Source organism: Sander lucioperca, chromosome 21 (genome assembly GCF_008315115.2).
Source record: "Sander lucioperca isolate FBNREF2018 chromosome 21, SLUC_FBN_1.2, whole genome shotgun sequence".
Classification (NCBI taxonomy): Eukaryota; Metazoa; Chordata; class Actinopteri; order Perciformes; family Percidae; genus Sander; species Sander lucioperca.
The window spans coordinates 5,823,024-5,838,927 of NC_050193.1; the positions used below are offsets into that span (position 1 = coordinate 5,823,024).

At 39.9% G+C, this 15,904-nt stretch overlaps 1 protein-coding gene across 1 annotated transcript in view; it reads left to right on the plus strand.

The window, feature by feature from the left end:
• baiap3 (BAI1 associated protein 3) overlaps positions 1-15,904 on the plus strand; it is a 38,841-nt gene that overhangs the window by 15,983 nt on the left and 6,954 nt on the right. The window contains exons 3-27 of the mRNA XM_031312451.2: positions 2,010-2,097; positions 3,055-3,138; positions 3,311-3,418; positions 3,560-3,619; positions 4,707-4,773; positions 5,585-5,798; positions 6,029-6,073; positions 6,750-6,827; positions 7,866-7,971; positions 8,125-8,232; positions 8,323-8,415; positions 8,589-8,692; positions 8,784-8,901; positions 9,075-9,199; positions 10,346-10,436; positions 11,171-11,227; positions 11,352-11,449; positions 11,579-11,630; positions 11,767-11,918; positions 12,074-12,197; positions 13,059-13,199; positions 13,365-13,460; positions 13,729-13,944; positions 15,569-15,637; positions 15,738-15,817. Coding sequence (XP_031168311.1) covers positions 2,010-2,097; positions 3,055-3,138; positions 3,311-3,418; positions 3,560-3,619; positions 4,707-4,773; positions 5,585-5,798; positions 6,029-6,073; positions 6,750-6,827; positions 7,866-7,971; positions 8,125-8,232; positions 8,323-8,415; positions 8,589-8,692; positions 8,784-8,901; positions 9,075-9,199; positions 10,346-10,436; positions 11,171-11,227; positions 11,352-11,449; positions 11,579-11,630; positions 11,767-11,918; positions 12,074-12,197; positions 13,059-13,199; positions 13,365-13,460; positions 13,729-13,944; positions 15,569-15,637; positions 15,738-15,817 — 2,574 coding nt within the window. The remainder of the gene's footprint in view (positions 1-2,009; positions 2,098-3,054; positions 3,139-3,310; positions 3,419-3,559; positions 3,620-4,706; positions 4,774-5,584; positions 5,799-6,028; positions 6,074-6,749; positions 6,828-7,865; positions 7,972-8,124; positions 8,233-8,322; positions 8,416-8,588; positions 8,693-8,783; positions 8,902-9,074; positions 9,200-10,345; positions 10,437-11,170; positions 11,228-11,351; positions 11,450-11,578; positions 11,631-11,766; positions 11,919-12,073; positions 12,198-13,058; positions 13,200-13,364; positions 13,461-13,728; positions 13,945-15,568; positions 15,638-15,737; positions 15,818-15,904) is intronic.

The following is a 15,904-nucleotide window of genomic DNA, read 5'->3' on the forward strand; positions in this document are numbered from 1 at the left end:
GACATTATGCACCGACAACCGTGATCAATCACATTAAATAATTGCTTATTTGATTAGAATGCATACAGACGTCACATTGCCTTTCATGCTCCAGACAACAGTAATGTCTGCACTATTAATTACTACGTACACTGCCATATTCAATTGAAGTTTGAAGTGAGGGGTTGCTGTCACCTTCACACTCACAATTAAATTAAACACAGTCTCGCAGATAGAAGTTCAGTGTTCATGTTTGTATTCATGTTTTCCTTCTAATTTACTCTCCAATCATGAAAACATAATTGAATGAATTCTGAAAATAAATGATATAAAATGACAATAAAAAGGACCTGTTTCCTAGCAACATCAATTGTGTGTGTGTGTGTGTGTGTGTGTGTGTGTGTGTGTGTGTGTGTGTGTGTGTGTGTGTGCGTGCGCGCGCACATGAGAGATAAAGGTTAAAAGAGATCGGCATCATATTTTTTTAGATGTATCAAATCAGGATTGACTGGATTTCATCATTTGAGCATTGTTTCTGCTCATGAGCACATCGTCTCAAAGCTTGAAACAAAAGCTACCAGACTGTCTGGACAAATCCTCAATCTGACTGACAAAAGATGGGACAGATCCAGAAGAGGATGCCCTGGAAGATTGACAACTGATGCGGAGAGAATTGCGTGGCTCATAACACAAGTATTACAATCAAATGAAGCTTATTTCTACTACATGTGCAAATGAAAACTGTAAGCTCCAAAAAAACCAAGCCTCCCTTCTCTTGTAAGCGGAACAGGCTTTGTTTGTGGAGGCATTCACAGATATGACAGATGTAGACTCGACTTGTGGCTTCAAGCTTTCAAACACTGATTGAGGGGTTTCAGATCAGAATAGCAACTCAGATTTTGATCAGTATTTGGCAAAATCAACAAACGCACCAGTGAGGCAAAAATATAAAGCCATGCCTTTGTTGCTAAATAGTTTTAATGCTAACAAATTAAAACATTAAACTCCATCCTTTAACAGAATACATCCACCTTTCAAGTTTTGCTGCGTTTGACACCAATGGAAACCTGACCAACTCTGTCAGCATGACTGCCATTAGTTCTCATCAATACCTCAGGGGTTTGCCATCCGCTCCCCCACCCTGGCAAGAGCCAGTGGGGGCTGGGATGGGCTGCCACACGCCTGCTGTGATGACGCTAATAAAGGAGCATGACAGGGCCTCTGTGGACGGCTCCTCTGTATAATGTGACGGCGTTGGCTAAGAGATGAGGAAGGAGACAGAAGCTGGGAGGTGTGGGAGCTGTGGGGGTGAGGAGTTCTAGGCAGACGGCATGGCTGATCCAGACGGTTCTGCAACAGCTCACATCTGAGCTGCTGCCTGCCCAGGTGATCTCCATACAGGCCAGGATGAAGACACCCAGTGTGAGATTTGGGAGGGGTGAGAGGTGGTGGTGGGGGGATTCCCAATGTGTTCAGCCAGCTACTCCCTCCCTGCATTTGCCTGTATCACCATGACAACTGGGGCCGGAGAGAGTCCGGGGATTCACTCACACCTGGGGGAAACAGAAAGCATCATTTGCATTTTGCACACAGCCCTGCTCATCATAGTAGATTAACAAGGTTCACACAGAGTGCAGGCATGTGGGATTGCTGAGAGCTTTGGTCTAGACCTGCTTTGCTTTTTTCAGAGCATGAAATAAGAAGGTGTTTGATAGATAATAAGGAGCTGAACTGCGGGCATTGGAGTTCGGTAGTTCGACATATAAAAGGAAACAGATCGTTATTGACAAACACTTCTCCAAAGTGTCTGTAAACAGGATGCAGTGTGATCCTGTTAATGTCACTGAACCCCACTTTGTTTTTTAACTGCGATCCAGAAATATTCTATTAGACTGATGAGATGATGTATCTGTTTACCATGACACAACATGCATGTCACACATTTTTTTTTCTCATAAATGAAAGTATTTTCCAAGTATTTCATCTTTTTTTTAGAGATGATTTGTCAATCTGCTTCCTCTTCTTGGCAGGATTTCCGAGGAGAGCTTGGAGTTCTTTGAGCGTGTGAATGCCATCCTTCAGAAGCAGGAGAACATGCTGCGGGCTGCCCAGGCTGAGGTAACCCCCACCCAACTTTCACCTTTCCATCTGTTACATCCTTGAAACATGTTCATGTACTGTAGCGAGTAGGCCTCAGTACCAGTATGACTTGTATAGACAGAAGGGCCGCGTTGAGTTGGGTGCTCAGAAGACTGGAAGCTCAGCCATGACAAGCTGCTGTCGATGGCTATGTCCAGCTCCTCCTGCTGCCAATGCTAATAAGGCAATGATGCTGTATTAAGATCTTTGCTGAGAGCAATTGATGTCTTCATTTCCAAATTTCTGTTAGACAAAATAGAGACAACACATGAATAGTCATCATCAAAAGATAAGGAACATCGACTATACATGTCAAAATTGGTAAAACATAAATATAAACAAAAAATACTGAAGTTTTTACTCCACTACATTTATTTGACAGCTACAGTGACCAATTACTTTTCAGATTAATATTTCACATAATAACCACACGATAGGGCAACCTAATAGCCAAAAGGTTAGGGTGCATTCCATTAGATTATTTCCTCACATTTCCTGTCTCTCTCCACTATCGTTATGAAATAAAGGCATTAAATGCCACAAAAAATAAAATGTAAGCTTATACAATACAATATATTGCAAAGGCTTAAAACCAAATACGTATTTGAGACCCAATGTGGTAAAGAAAGAATTCCAATATTTCACAAAAGCAAAGATTAGAATTTTTTTTCTCCAAAAAAGGAATACCCATTTGTTATTTATTATTCTTTCCTACCCCATTAATCATCTCACGACCACATAGATTTAGCTTGTGGCTCTTTGGAGAGGGGGCCAGACCTTAAATAAGGAACCACTGGACTAAACTACCATACTTCCAAGAGATGATTGAGAGTCTACTGTCAATAATGTCTTACTGCGTTCTCAACTTCCCCTCTCTCCAGTTCTCATAAGAAAGGTAGATTTTGTTTTGGCTGAACTGTTTCTGACCCCTAACAGTGCCAAAGAGGGGCCTGCACAGTGCCGCCGCCCCAAGAGCATGTGGACCAGGCCTTTATCCCTGACAGAAGCAGAAGGACAGAGGTGCGTCAGCTTCTCTGTTTTCATCGTATTTCAGCAGGGATTACGTTGTAAAATTCACAATAACAGAACTCTCCCTGGTTTCGATGTGCAGCAGAGCAGAAAGCATGAAAGCAAAGGAACATGATCTTTTTGGAAGGGTTGTTGTTATTAAGTGGAGTGTGTTTTCATGTAGCTGGACCTGCTTTATGAGGAAGCTGTGTACACGGTGGTCAACCGGGTGGGAGTGCCTTCATCTGAACATGTGACAAGTGACGAAGAGCTGTTTGCATACCTGCTAAAGGTGTTTATTAATCTATCTATCTATCTATCTATCTATCTATCTATCTATTCATCTATTCATCTATCTATCCTATTGTAACAAGAAATCAAGTGTTTCTAGAATATTTATTCAGCTCTATTTCTTACTCTCTGACCATCCAAGGCATTTGATATGGGCGAAGAGGAACATGACATCATTCTCCAAAAAATTCAAGAATCCAAGGTGAGACAATTTGTGCATGAGCCACAGTCCATTCAAATGTTGCCATAACAATATTATTCAGATACACCGTGGCAGTGACAGCTGACATCAGTTGTCTTAGGGAAGAATTTACACTACAGTAGTTTCTATTTTTTAATGAATGCTGTACAATTTTAGAGTTTTATCTATTTTTCCTGTCATGTTCCAGGCAGACTTTGGTTACATTACAGTGATTTTGGGATGAAAATCTAAAAACGTAAAGAATATCCTAATATATTGTCATATTATGTAATACAGAAGTAAATTGAAACCAATTGGGACCTGGAACAATAGATAACAAATATTTAACATACAGCATGGTTTGCAACAGTATTTGACTTGTGGTAAATGTGCTAAAACATGTAAAACCTCTGGTACAGTTCTTTAAGTCATTACCTTATTAAGTTAATAAAATAGATAATAGAATGAACTTATGTGAACTATGTGAACTCAGTGGTCACAAAGTGCAGATTTAAAGGCATCACTAACACCTCAGTTGTGCAGCCACAGTTGGTATTTTAGTGTATTTCCTGGTATTTTCTCATACTCCTAGTTTGCACAGTTCGAAAGTAATGAGCTTAAAGCATAGCTGGGAGAGAAACAGTTGGAGCCCACTGATATGATGTTCTTGGAGAGTAGAGAGATGTAAGAATTGTAACACCTGAAAGCCCCATTCTGTATGGTTGTGTGTTGTTTACTGACTGCCAGAGACCTTTCAAATATGTCTGTTAAGAAGTGTTAGCTATTATGATAGACTGGTGGTAATGTTGTGACCAAAGTGAAAATATTTTTCCATTTCGCTACAGTTATTTTGCCTCTGGTGGAACATTGAGTTGTTCTAGGTTGTGACTCACACAGCTAGTATATATAACTCATAATATAATATATAATATATCTCATAATATATCTCATGAAGCAATCAGGAATTCATTTTTTAACATTCTTACTCTACATTGCATGCTGACATTTATTTAAATGGAGATACAGGAGCATTGTAATGTATTCAGTGCATGCCCTTGATTTGTCACATTTACGGTTTCTTACAGACAGTAAATTTCTTTTTTCACAGCGGGCCAGTTTTTCCTTGAGAGTTTCTGTCATGAAAGCAAAGAATCTCATGGCCAAGGATGCAAATGGTGAGACATCTCAAGCATTAGATACCTCTACATGTATATTTTCTCTATAGCGTAACATTTCAGATACAGATAAAATAAAATCTGTATACATGTTGAGTCCCATATTCTAATTGAGTCTAATATCCAACATCATTGGTGTGAATATCTTGTATGCATACCTTCTTATTTCCATCTCTCTATGTATGTACAGTATGCCTGTAATTATTTGACAGCTGCATAATGGGGGGTGGTATTTGAATAGCATTTCTTTTAATGTGAGATGGCAATAAGGTTTGGGTGGCCATGGTACTTACATGACCTTTCTATAAAAACAATTACATGCATATTCACTATGTACAGTATATAATACACAATGCACAGGTATGTATGTGTCCTATTAACACATTCTCAATCCCAGCGTGTCATAAAGCCAGACATACCTCATCACATCAACCACATCAATGATATTTGAATAACTCGTACCTGATTAAATATATAAAAGACTAATAAAAAGTAGCCTCGCAAGTATTGGACTGCCTGTATTATTTCTGTCTGTCAAAAGGGCTGCAGGTTTTTGTCACGTCCCCCATCCACAGCCAGCTACCTGTGCTGCTTTCCATTCTAGGTGATATTAATTTCAGCCCATTGTCAACCAGTCGCACTCCTTTTGCTGATGAGCACCAAAACACAAGACTGGTTGAAATCACAAATGCGCCCAAAGGCTTCACTCTTCTCACCGCTGTAACAGCATCATCAGGGTGATATAAACAGTTTTGTGTGTGTGTTTGTGTGTGTGATAACCCTTTTTATGTGTCAACCCACGCCCTGCCAGGGTACAGCGACCCCTACTGCATGCTGGGAATCCTCCTGGGCCAGAGCCCGCGGGAGATGGAGGAGAAGAAGGAGAGGAAGTTCAGCTTCAGGAAGAGAAAGGAGAAGCTGGAGAAACGCTCCAGCATCAAGGAGGTGTTACCTGCCAGGTGTATCCAGGTGACTGAGGTCAAACCAGAGACTCTCAACCCAGTGTGGGACGAGCACTTTGTGTTGTGAGTACAGCAGTTTAACCTTTAGCACAATGCTGAACATTGTGATATGTGTGACATGTAGGATTCACAGTTACATTTGTTTCACACTAAAGTTGTTAGATATGTGACCAGTGCGGCATGGTGTCATCTCTGTGGAAAGATCACTATGGGATTGATGTGTTTATTATCAGTGTTTATAATGATAATTCAATTAATGCTTTTTCCTGTTTTTTTATTGTTTTCTTCCCCAGTGACATAGATGATGTCCACAATGACCTCTTACATCTTGACATATGGTAAGATTAGTACGCAGCAACACCTTGAATCCCTTGAATGTCACTATGCCAGAGGGACAAAGAAGGATTTTTTATGATTTTCTTTATAGCACTGTATATACGAATACTGTATACGGAAATAGAAAGCTAGTCCAACAAATGTCTTTAGCTGTGATACTTATTTTACAATCACTTTGCAAAACCATTTGAAATCAATAATTTATTCCCCCCAAATCTTAATAATGACAATTTTTCAACATTTTCTGACCACACTCACTTTGCAGTCACAGTTTTTCAATCACCGAGCTTAACAGAAAAGGTCTTTTTAAGTCGGATGGAAAAAAAAAAGACATACTTGACAATGAAGTTGCCTTTTTACTGTACCTCGGCTCTAAACTGTAAAATTGTACTTTTTAACAAACTGGAAAACTGGGAGCCATTGAAATACATAATGGCCATAAGCCATAAATCATTATTTAGCTGTTATAGAGGCTTTTCTCAGCTCCGGTAAACGAGATCAAAAGCTCACTCCTGACTCCAATAAAAGTTGAGTAGGCTAATGCTTTTCTTGAATGGGGCTAGATTGTAGATCTCCTTCACTTCTCAGTTCCGTCCATTGTTGTGCAAAATTATTGAAGCATGTCCTTGCAGGAAACGAGAGGTTGTAATAACCTCTGAATCCTCCTCTTTTCTTCAGGGATCATGACGATGACGTGTCTGTTGCCGAGGCCTGCAAAAAGCTCAATGAAGTCAGTGGACTTCGAGGAATGGGCAGGTAGAAGAAACAATGTTGTGTAATTCTGAATTACCATGAATGTAATCAAGTGTAATGATGCAACTGTCATAGATGCATGTTATTCAATCTTGTCAATCAAAGGGGTCATTTCCATTTGAATCAAGCCAAAAGTTGCAGTTAATGAATGAAAAATGTTAACTACATGTGTTGAAAAATGCTGACACCAACTTGCTTATTAATTTTAGGGGATCATTTGGTATTTGACATTTAACCTTAAACAAGAAAATACAGAAAAGCCCAGTGCAAATAAAGAACACAAAGAGTTCAGCCAGGGCCATAGAGAGACTAGAGAGCAGACATGTATAATGTAAACCTGAGAATGTCAATCATAACCAAGGACAAAAGGATCATACACCTGTGGTGGAAAATGTGAAATTTCTATTTGAACAAAAAATCTGAGAAACAGCCAACTTCCATTAGCAAATGAAACTCATTCTGCCGATGCTCTAATTGTAAGGTGGATGAAAGCATAAGCTACTGTAAATGCCTAATAAATAAATAAATCTAAATTGTTAGATTATAGCTCTCGCAGTACATTTACATCATGTGAATTCAACCTGTGACCCCTATCCCTAAATGGTTTAGGGCCAAAATACATTTCTGATCTGCTACTGCACTACAAACCACCCAGACCTCTCAGGTCGTCTGGGACAGGTCTGCTTTCTGTCCCCAGAGTCAGAACTAAACAGAGGGAAGCAGCGTTCAGTTTTTATGCTCCTCATATCTGGAACAAACTCCCAGAAAACTGCAGGTCCGCCGCAACTCTCAGTTATTTTAAATCAAGGCTGAAGACCTTTCTTTTTTATGTTGCCTTTCTTTAATTTCTTATACTGCACTGTGAATTTTATTCTCGTATTTTATCTGTTTTAAAAAAACATATTCGTTTTTTGCTTTTTAATGTTTTATGTAAAGCACTTTGATTTGCCCTGTTGCTGGAATGTGCTATATAAATAAAATTGCCTTGCCTTGTGATAAACGAGATTCCTTTTTTCCTTGCACGCTGCTCTTTCTTGTCAGGTATTTTAAGCAAATAGCAAAGTCAGTGCGTTCCAATGGATCTGCATCATCAGGCTCTGAGGACAACGCTGATGACTTCCTCGGATGCATCAACATCCCTTTGAATGTGAGCGTTTGAAGTTCAGAACAAATTCTCACTAGTCACAGCTACTGTGACAAATCAAACACAACCACAAATAGATTCTTCGAAGGACACAATGTGTAGGATTTCCCTGGAAGTGTGTCAGTGTTGTTAATCTGGTTGGTTTCCTTTTTGCAGGAGATCCCAATTGTCGGCTATGACACCTGGTTTAAGCTGGAGCCTCGATCAAGTACGTCCAAAGTTCAGGGAGAATGTCACCTGATACTGAAGCTCTTCACCAGCCAGGTTAGTGTATTCAGATTACAGTATCCTCTTCTTTTTGCATGTATAGGATACAAAGAGTAACGACTTTTAATACTTGATTTCTTCTTTCAGAGGGACACAGCTTTGTCTAAGAAAGACTCAAATGTCTCCATTCACAAGAAACTGCTGAGTCAGATTGTGGAGTATGAGCACGCTCATGTTAAAGTGAGTTTCATGCAGATATTTGTAGTTCATTATATATTAGTTTATAGTTATGTTTATAATTTGCATTATTCGTTTATGGACATATGCCATTTTGTAAAACAAACTAAACGTTTTAATGGGTACAAGCAGATTCTTCTTGAACTGACGTGGTTCTCTACCACATATAATTCTAGAGAGAGCCGTACAACTGGAATGGGCAAGTTTGTCCTCCAGCATGGACTGTACTGACTCACCATGCTGTGCAAACTGATCTCTCACCTCTCCAACAGGCCATTATGTGAGTGTTAATGGAGGAATAAAATTGATCAAATCAAATTTGAAAACTTAAGCATCAAGTCAAAAGGTGCATGTTTTGTTTTTAAACCCAGTCGCTGGCAGTGCTACAGCAGCCACCATCGGACACAGAGGGTGTGCTACTCCCTGCTGCTGCGCCTCCTGAGGACCATCGATGCAGAGTGGGACCCCGTCGCTGTGAGGGGAGACCTGGTAGGTTGTCAGCCATCAGCCTCTCTGTAGGAACAAAAACCTTTCCTTATCTGGAAACAGTCACCTCATTAGCTCAGCTCTTCACTGACATGCATCAAGGTTTTTGGTCCAGCCAAAAATGTCTCACAACCAGGGTACTTGAAGCTATAACTGAGGGCCCTTCCTGTGTCCAGGAGAGGCAGCTTTCAGACAGCTTCAGGCTGTACACAGAGCACTGCCTGTGCCTGATGAAGAACATGCGTCAGGTTTTCCCCTGCACCAGTGTCGCTGCCATTACACGCTACGAGCTCATGCTAAGGTAAAGTCACACTGCCATCACATCACATCAAACAGCCATACCAGGTACAGGCTCAACCTCTCACCCCAACAGACACAGAGAGACTTCAACCAGTCAGTCATACTGTGTGGAGGAAGCAGTGCTGAGCTCCCAACTCAAACAGAAATATCCTTATCATTGCTCATTACTCATTTCAAAATGTTAAACATTTGTTCCTGACCACAGATTTTTTTTGTATAATAAAACCTTAAAAAATAGTATTGTTATTTGCTGCAGCATATTGTGGTCTCAAGTAACAACTTAGATAGTTTTACCTGACGTAACATGTATTATTTCCTATATAATATTATGCTTTCATTCCACTGGTAAAATCAATGACCAAATCCTGTCATACACACTGGTATGAGGGCCATACAGTCATTACCATTTTAAAGCATGAATGTGCTCAGCAAATTGAAGATTATAGTATATTTAGATATATTTTTTGATAGTGCTTGTGGAACGTTTAGCTTGAGAAAATCCCCAAATCATAAGCATTCATCCTTTGGAGAAACATGAAGATCCACGGTGAGGTTTATGGAATTCCAGGCATACATTTTTAGACACATTGTACCATCCAATGTGTTGACTATTGAGACATTTTGACCAGGTGTCCATAAAATCATGAGAAACAATCCATGGAAAACCATGGATATATGTACTTGGCAATCTGGTCCGTACAGCAGAGATATTCTGCTCCGAATCAAAGTCTTGGACAGACCGACTTAGCTTTGACTTACCATCGCACAAAAGAAGAAAGTTAGAGCAGGGAAATGCACCAAATTAAAGATTCTGTAAATACCAGCAAGTAAAATAAGCTTTATTTATTATTGAAGTTCATGATGACTAATTTTCCTAGTAAAAAGTCCAGCTCTGCCCAGTGCAACACCTCATGGGAGATCTTTTCTACACTTCTCAGAAACACACACTCACACACAGTGACTCACCTAACAGTTGAAATTGCATCTCTCCTCTACTGCAGAGACAGTGCAGCAGCCTGCATACAATTGAAGTGGAAAGAATTTAGTGAGATTGAAGCTTTTGTGCTTATTTAATATTTAATATTCTAAGAACAATATGATGTGAAACGTGACCTGAAACTAGTCTTGTATTGTCTGTGAATGCCAGGGGGATTGGCTACATGCAGAACATGCGAGCGTTTAAGTCTGTGTGTCCTCTTCGAAATGAACTGCATTTGGACATCACTACTGCTGCCAAGGTAACCATGACAATTAAAACAACAATTAAAAACCAAACATTTGTTTTGCAGTTGTTTCACATAAAGGTACCCCAGTGGAGTTTTTGACCACTAGAGGTATTGTGTGCTGTAGATCAGAGATCTTCAACAGGGGGTCCGGAACCCTCAGAGTTACTGCAGGGGGTCCACCAAATTATTGTTAATTCTTTGACAGTTTTTTTCAAAAATTGAAATGTCTTAACATAAATTCAACAAATTATTAGCAAATATAAATCAGCCTATTTGTGAAAAAACACTGATGATAGGCTTACTTATAGGCCTATAGGTCAGGTAGTCACAGATACAGTTAATCCTAAGGATTCACTGTGCCTCATGTATGTTTAACATTTAAACATGATTTATAAAATCATGCCAACAATTATTATTTTAATAGCTTATAATTCTATACACTAAAAAGGTATGTATAAAGGTTTTAGGTAGCCCACACTTTATTGTAGGCTCAGTTTAATATGCAACTGCATTTTATACAATATATGTAGTAGGGGATACCTGATTTGTCTTTCTCAGTTAAGCGGTCCTTGGCTTAAAAGATGTTGAAGACCCCTGCTGTAGATGAATGGCTTGATTAGCAGGTCCATGTATATGTCTGTATGAAGGCAGCATGAAGGACACATGTATATCAACTACAGTAATGTACTCCATAGGACAAATTTAGTTTGTCGTATCCTCCTTAATTTGTGTAATTATTTCAACAGAAAGGGACTGTGGAGTGGTACGAGAGCCTAATTGCAAGATATAAACCAGAGGATGGGGTACGTTTATACTGATTAATATAAGTCCTTATGTTAATAATCATCCAATTTTCTAAATTTTACCGACTGTAGCTTGAATCCAGTGGCTATCCAGAATGGTGTTCATTTTGTATTGGCAACATAGACTCTGGAGGAGCAGCTGAAGAAGCTGGTTCAGGTGGTTGATGCCACGTGTGCAGACGTACAGAGAGCCCAGAACATCTACAACAAACTCTTCTACAGGTGAACATCAACGCTATATATCTCATCGAGAAAAAGACTATGTGGAAATGTTGTGCTATAGCACAGAAACATTGATTTGGCTATTGTTGGACTGATGGTATTTCGTCCTTTGCTTGTTTGTCCTCACAGTGCAGTGAAAGTAGATTTCTTCAGCATATCGTACAGGCAGTTGGAGAAACAGGTATGTCATTGAAAATTATATGAAAAAAGTCCTCGTAAAACAAGTCTTATAAAGCCTTTTGTGAGTCATACAGTCTTGTTGTTGCTAACTTTGACACAGGTACGTGAACCCACACGCACTTTATTTGATCCTTCAGGTAGCCGATGATGTAAACGTCGCAATGGAGCGGGTTTGTGGGACTCTGGAGCAGGAGAGCTCCAGACTGACTCAGACAATGGGAGAAACCATCTTTGAGCTCTTCATGTCCTTGAAAATGCTCAAAGGCTTTCAGGAGTTTCTTCCTCTCAAGTTGGTTATCAGTTTGACTCTTATGACAATTTATATAGCAGCGTAAAAGGCTCTGACTGGTGGTTATTTATTTGAAATGTCAGCCAGGAGATGAGAATTCAACCTTTTCGTCTTCTTTAAATTTATTAAAAAAGATGTGTGTTCTTCTCTAACAGGGATGCTAAAATCTTGGCCCTGACAAGCTTTCATAACTGGTTCAAGTCCTCGATTCATAAGTGGCTGCAGATCGTTCATGAAAGATCCTGTGACAGAATTCATAAAGCAGTGGAAACAGACAACGTGAGAGTCTTCTGCCATTCAAATGTACTATAATGTAGTTGTTAGCAGATAGGAGGGCACCTTTTTAAGTTTTTTTGTATTTTAATTTTTTTTTTTTTTTTATTATATCTAATAAAAAGATATCCTTATTCATTAATGTATTACTACAGTTATAGTGTTATAAAGCATTTATTAATATATTCATAAACGACCATACACATATAAATACGTTGTAGGTAGAATGTAAAATGATTTGTAATATCCATCAATATGTTTGTTTTTTAAAGACATTTTTCGATAACCTGTTAGGATTTTATAAGATAAAGATATTTATTGATTGGCTTATAACTACTACTGGGTTGGAAAAAATGTATTACTTAATACAAGTGATAAAACTGGTAATAAATTATTCATAACAACTCCTCAGCACGTTATAAAGTACTTATTAACAGTTTATACATATGTGCAAATCATCCTCAAGTAGGTTTAAACTATTATGTACTGTAAATGTGTTTAAAAACTACTAAAGAAATATATATGTAATTACAACTGTGTTAAACTGTGTTATTAAGCTTTCATTAACTCTTTATACAGTACATCAGTTATAGATGCGTCATACGGTATAAGTAGTTAGAGTTGTTGACAAATACATTTATAAACACTCAAAAGAATTTCTTTATAGCTGGACACAGCTACATATTAGTGTTTTATAATTAGTTATTAATCATGTTTTAACTGTTTACATAATGCTATAATGCTAAATATGGGTTGAAATAAAGTATTGCTGAACTTTAAAAAAAAAAGTCAAATAATATGGTTGTTGTATAGTCCTGAAAAACATGTCCCCTGTTTTATTCACAAGTGCATGTGTTTTGTGAGCAGCTCGAGCCTGTGCAGCAGGCCAAACACAGCTCCTCAGCAGTGGAGGTGACAACATGCTTCAGCCAGGTACGCGAGATCTGGCTCCAGCTGGCCTGGCCAGACTCTGCGGGGGCCTTCATCTTTGTCACTCGTTTGACAGACGTGAGTGCTGCTTCTAGTGTTGCCACACTCAAGTACGCACATCCTGCACACATCAAAACATGACTCTAAGCAGACTCACATACATACGCGCAGGATTAATAAAAGATGTTTCCGGAAACTGAGAATTTCACTGTAATAACAGGGCTGCTATTTTATCTTTCACAGAATTTCTGCAGCGAGGCTGTGTGCTACTCTGAGATGATAACACGCAAGATAGAGAGGAACCAGCTGGGCCGAGACCAAAAGAGCTTCATAGTGCAGGTAACGCCTGTAGCAAGACAGAAGTGGGTCAGGGTAAACGTCAGCAAGTGTTCTCCCTGGCAACACAAAGGGCTCAGCAGGCGATCAGATATGTTCACACACAAAAAAAGGCAGTCGCCTCTTGTCATCCTCAATCATTTACACTCGCTACCCCGTCCTTCCGCTTCTTTGTAGCCCTGCTTCTTTGTAGCCCTGCTTCTTTTCCTTCTTTGTTTCTCCACCTCCACCCTCTGTTTCTCCTCTTCTGCTCCTCATTGCTTTCTGCTAGCTCTGCATCGCCCTGAACAACACGGAGCTTGTGCGCGTTTTCCTGGGTCACCTGCCCCGTGACCTGGACTGGCAAGGTGTGGAGCGGGCCATGGAGGAGTCCTGTGGGGTGGAGGGGAAGGAGCAGGTTTACAAGGCTCTCAATGGGCAGCTGTTCAACATGGACCTGGACCTGCAGAGAGAAGCCAAACGTCTCATCACACTGCTCACCGACAAGGTGCAGTGCTCAAAGCATGAATACCTACAGATCAATTCTGCTTGATATTATGCTACATGGTACACATTGTGTATTTCACATTGCAATTTCTCACTGCCAGTGAAAACCTTGGTACTCCACTCGACAATGTGAGGTTTCTACAAGCAGTGACTTAATAAAATATGTTCAAAAAACACTGTAGAAAAGAAGTTTTTGAAGAATTGACATAATGAAAATTTCTTCTTTTTTTTTGTGACGTTTGCATCTAATTTGGCCATAATGGGAGTCAAGCTTCCAGTAATTTTAGTCCTCTCTTTCGGTGATCCATTGCTGCTGTTATGGAGTGCAGAGGACATACTATGTGCTTGGGTGTTTTGCATGGGGGGATAATACACTGTACCATTTCGTATATGTAAACTTTTTGTGTCTATATGTATGTGTCTACTTTTTAAGGAAACTTAGGAGTTTTAATGAGGGCAGAACAATGTTGACAACAACGTTTTGCAAGACCTTCATTCAGAGTATATTGACCTTTTGTATTTAGTGTTGGGAGGAACATCGTCTGTACAAAACCAAAACAAACAGGACAGGGTTGTAATACTGGGTAGCAAGATAGCTGGGGAACAAATGTGCAATATTACTTACATGACAGACCGGTACACCATGAAGTTAGCACACAAGATCATAGCAGATCCACTGCATCTTCTAAGGCCTGAATGTGCACATTTACCCTCAGGGCGAAGGTATAGCATGCCCATGACGCAGGCTAAAAGAGACATTACATCCTTCCATTCCCCACACAGCATTCAGCTGCTTAAAGGCTCTGACACACCAACCTGACGGCCGACCTTCGGCAGAAAAGGCAGTTGGACTGACTGCCTCCCCGAGTTGGTCAAAAAAGTGCCTCAGAACACACCGAAGTGACGCCGACTTGAGCGTACATTCTGCGCGTGCGCGAGACGTAATATGTCTCCATAACACCAGGCAGTGCTAATCTGTATTGTCGCCCAAAAAATGAATACGAGCTCATATTTTACAAAGATAGTTCACCGAAACGTGTTTCTTTTTAAGCGAGAAATAGACCATGCAGTTGCTGAATCTGTCTTAATTTCAGATCGACAAAGTTTAAAAGATTTTTGTCAGATTTTGAGAGGTGTTAGTCACGCTCATTCTGCTCATCATTTCTGGGTTAGCGCTCCACCAATCAGATTGGCCATTGAGTCCGACTGCCCGCCTTCCAATTCAGCATGTCAAATCGGCCCAAATGAAGGCCGACGGCTCCTCCGACTGACAACGGCACAGAACACACCGAACAGACTCGAGTCACTGACCTCGCCAGACTGTCTGACGGCCGATAATCGGGTTGGTGTGTCAGGGCCAGAAGAAGTTATGACCACATGGTCTGAAATGGTGATGTCTCGATTTCCCGATTTATGCTTTTTAGTGAATGTTCTTATGATGTTCATGTTTTTTATGTTTTTATGTTGTACTGTCATGTGCTGTCATGTATATATGCTCTTTGTGCAAAGCAAATTCCCCTAGGGGCAATAAAGGTTTAATTAATTAATTCATGTATATGCATTATGCACATAGTTGTATGCATATGCACCTGCATGCACATGTATGAGAGGATATTTTTTTGCAGATGCTGCCTGAGCTGCGGAGGTACATCCAGCACATCAGCCTGTCCCCAGACTCCATTAACAATGATGAAGTAAGGCCTTGTAGTGGTTCTCTACAGCATTCATTCTCATATCAGTGGTATTTGCAGCCCCAGTACGTATGTAATGTATGTTAATCTGACATTCTTCCAGGCTGTGTCGCCTCTTATGAAATACTTACAAGACACTATGGTCATCATCAGTGAAAACCTTGTGAAGGAGAATCTGACTAGGTAATTACTTTCTCCTCCTCTCTCCTCACTATAAATATGCATTTATTTATTTTCTGTTTGACTTGTCTGAATTATGAATTCCACATT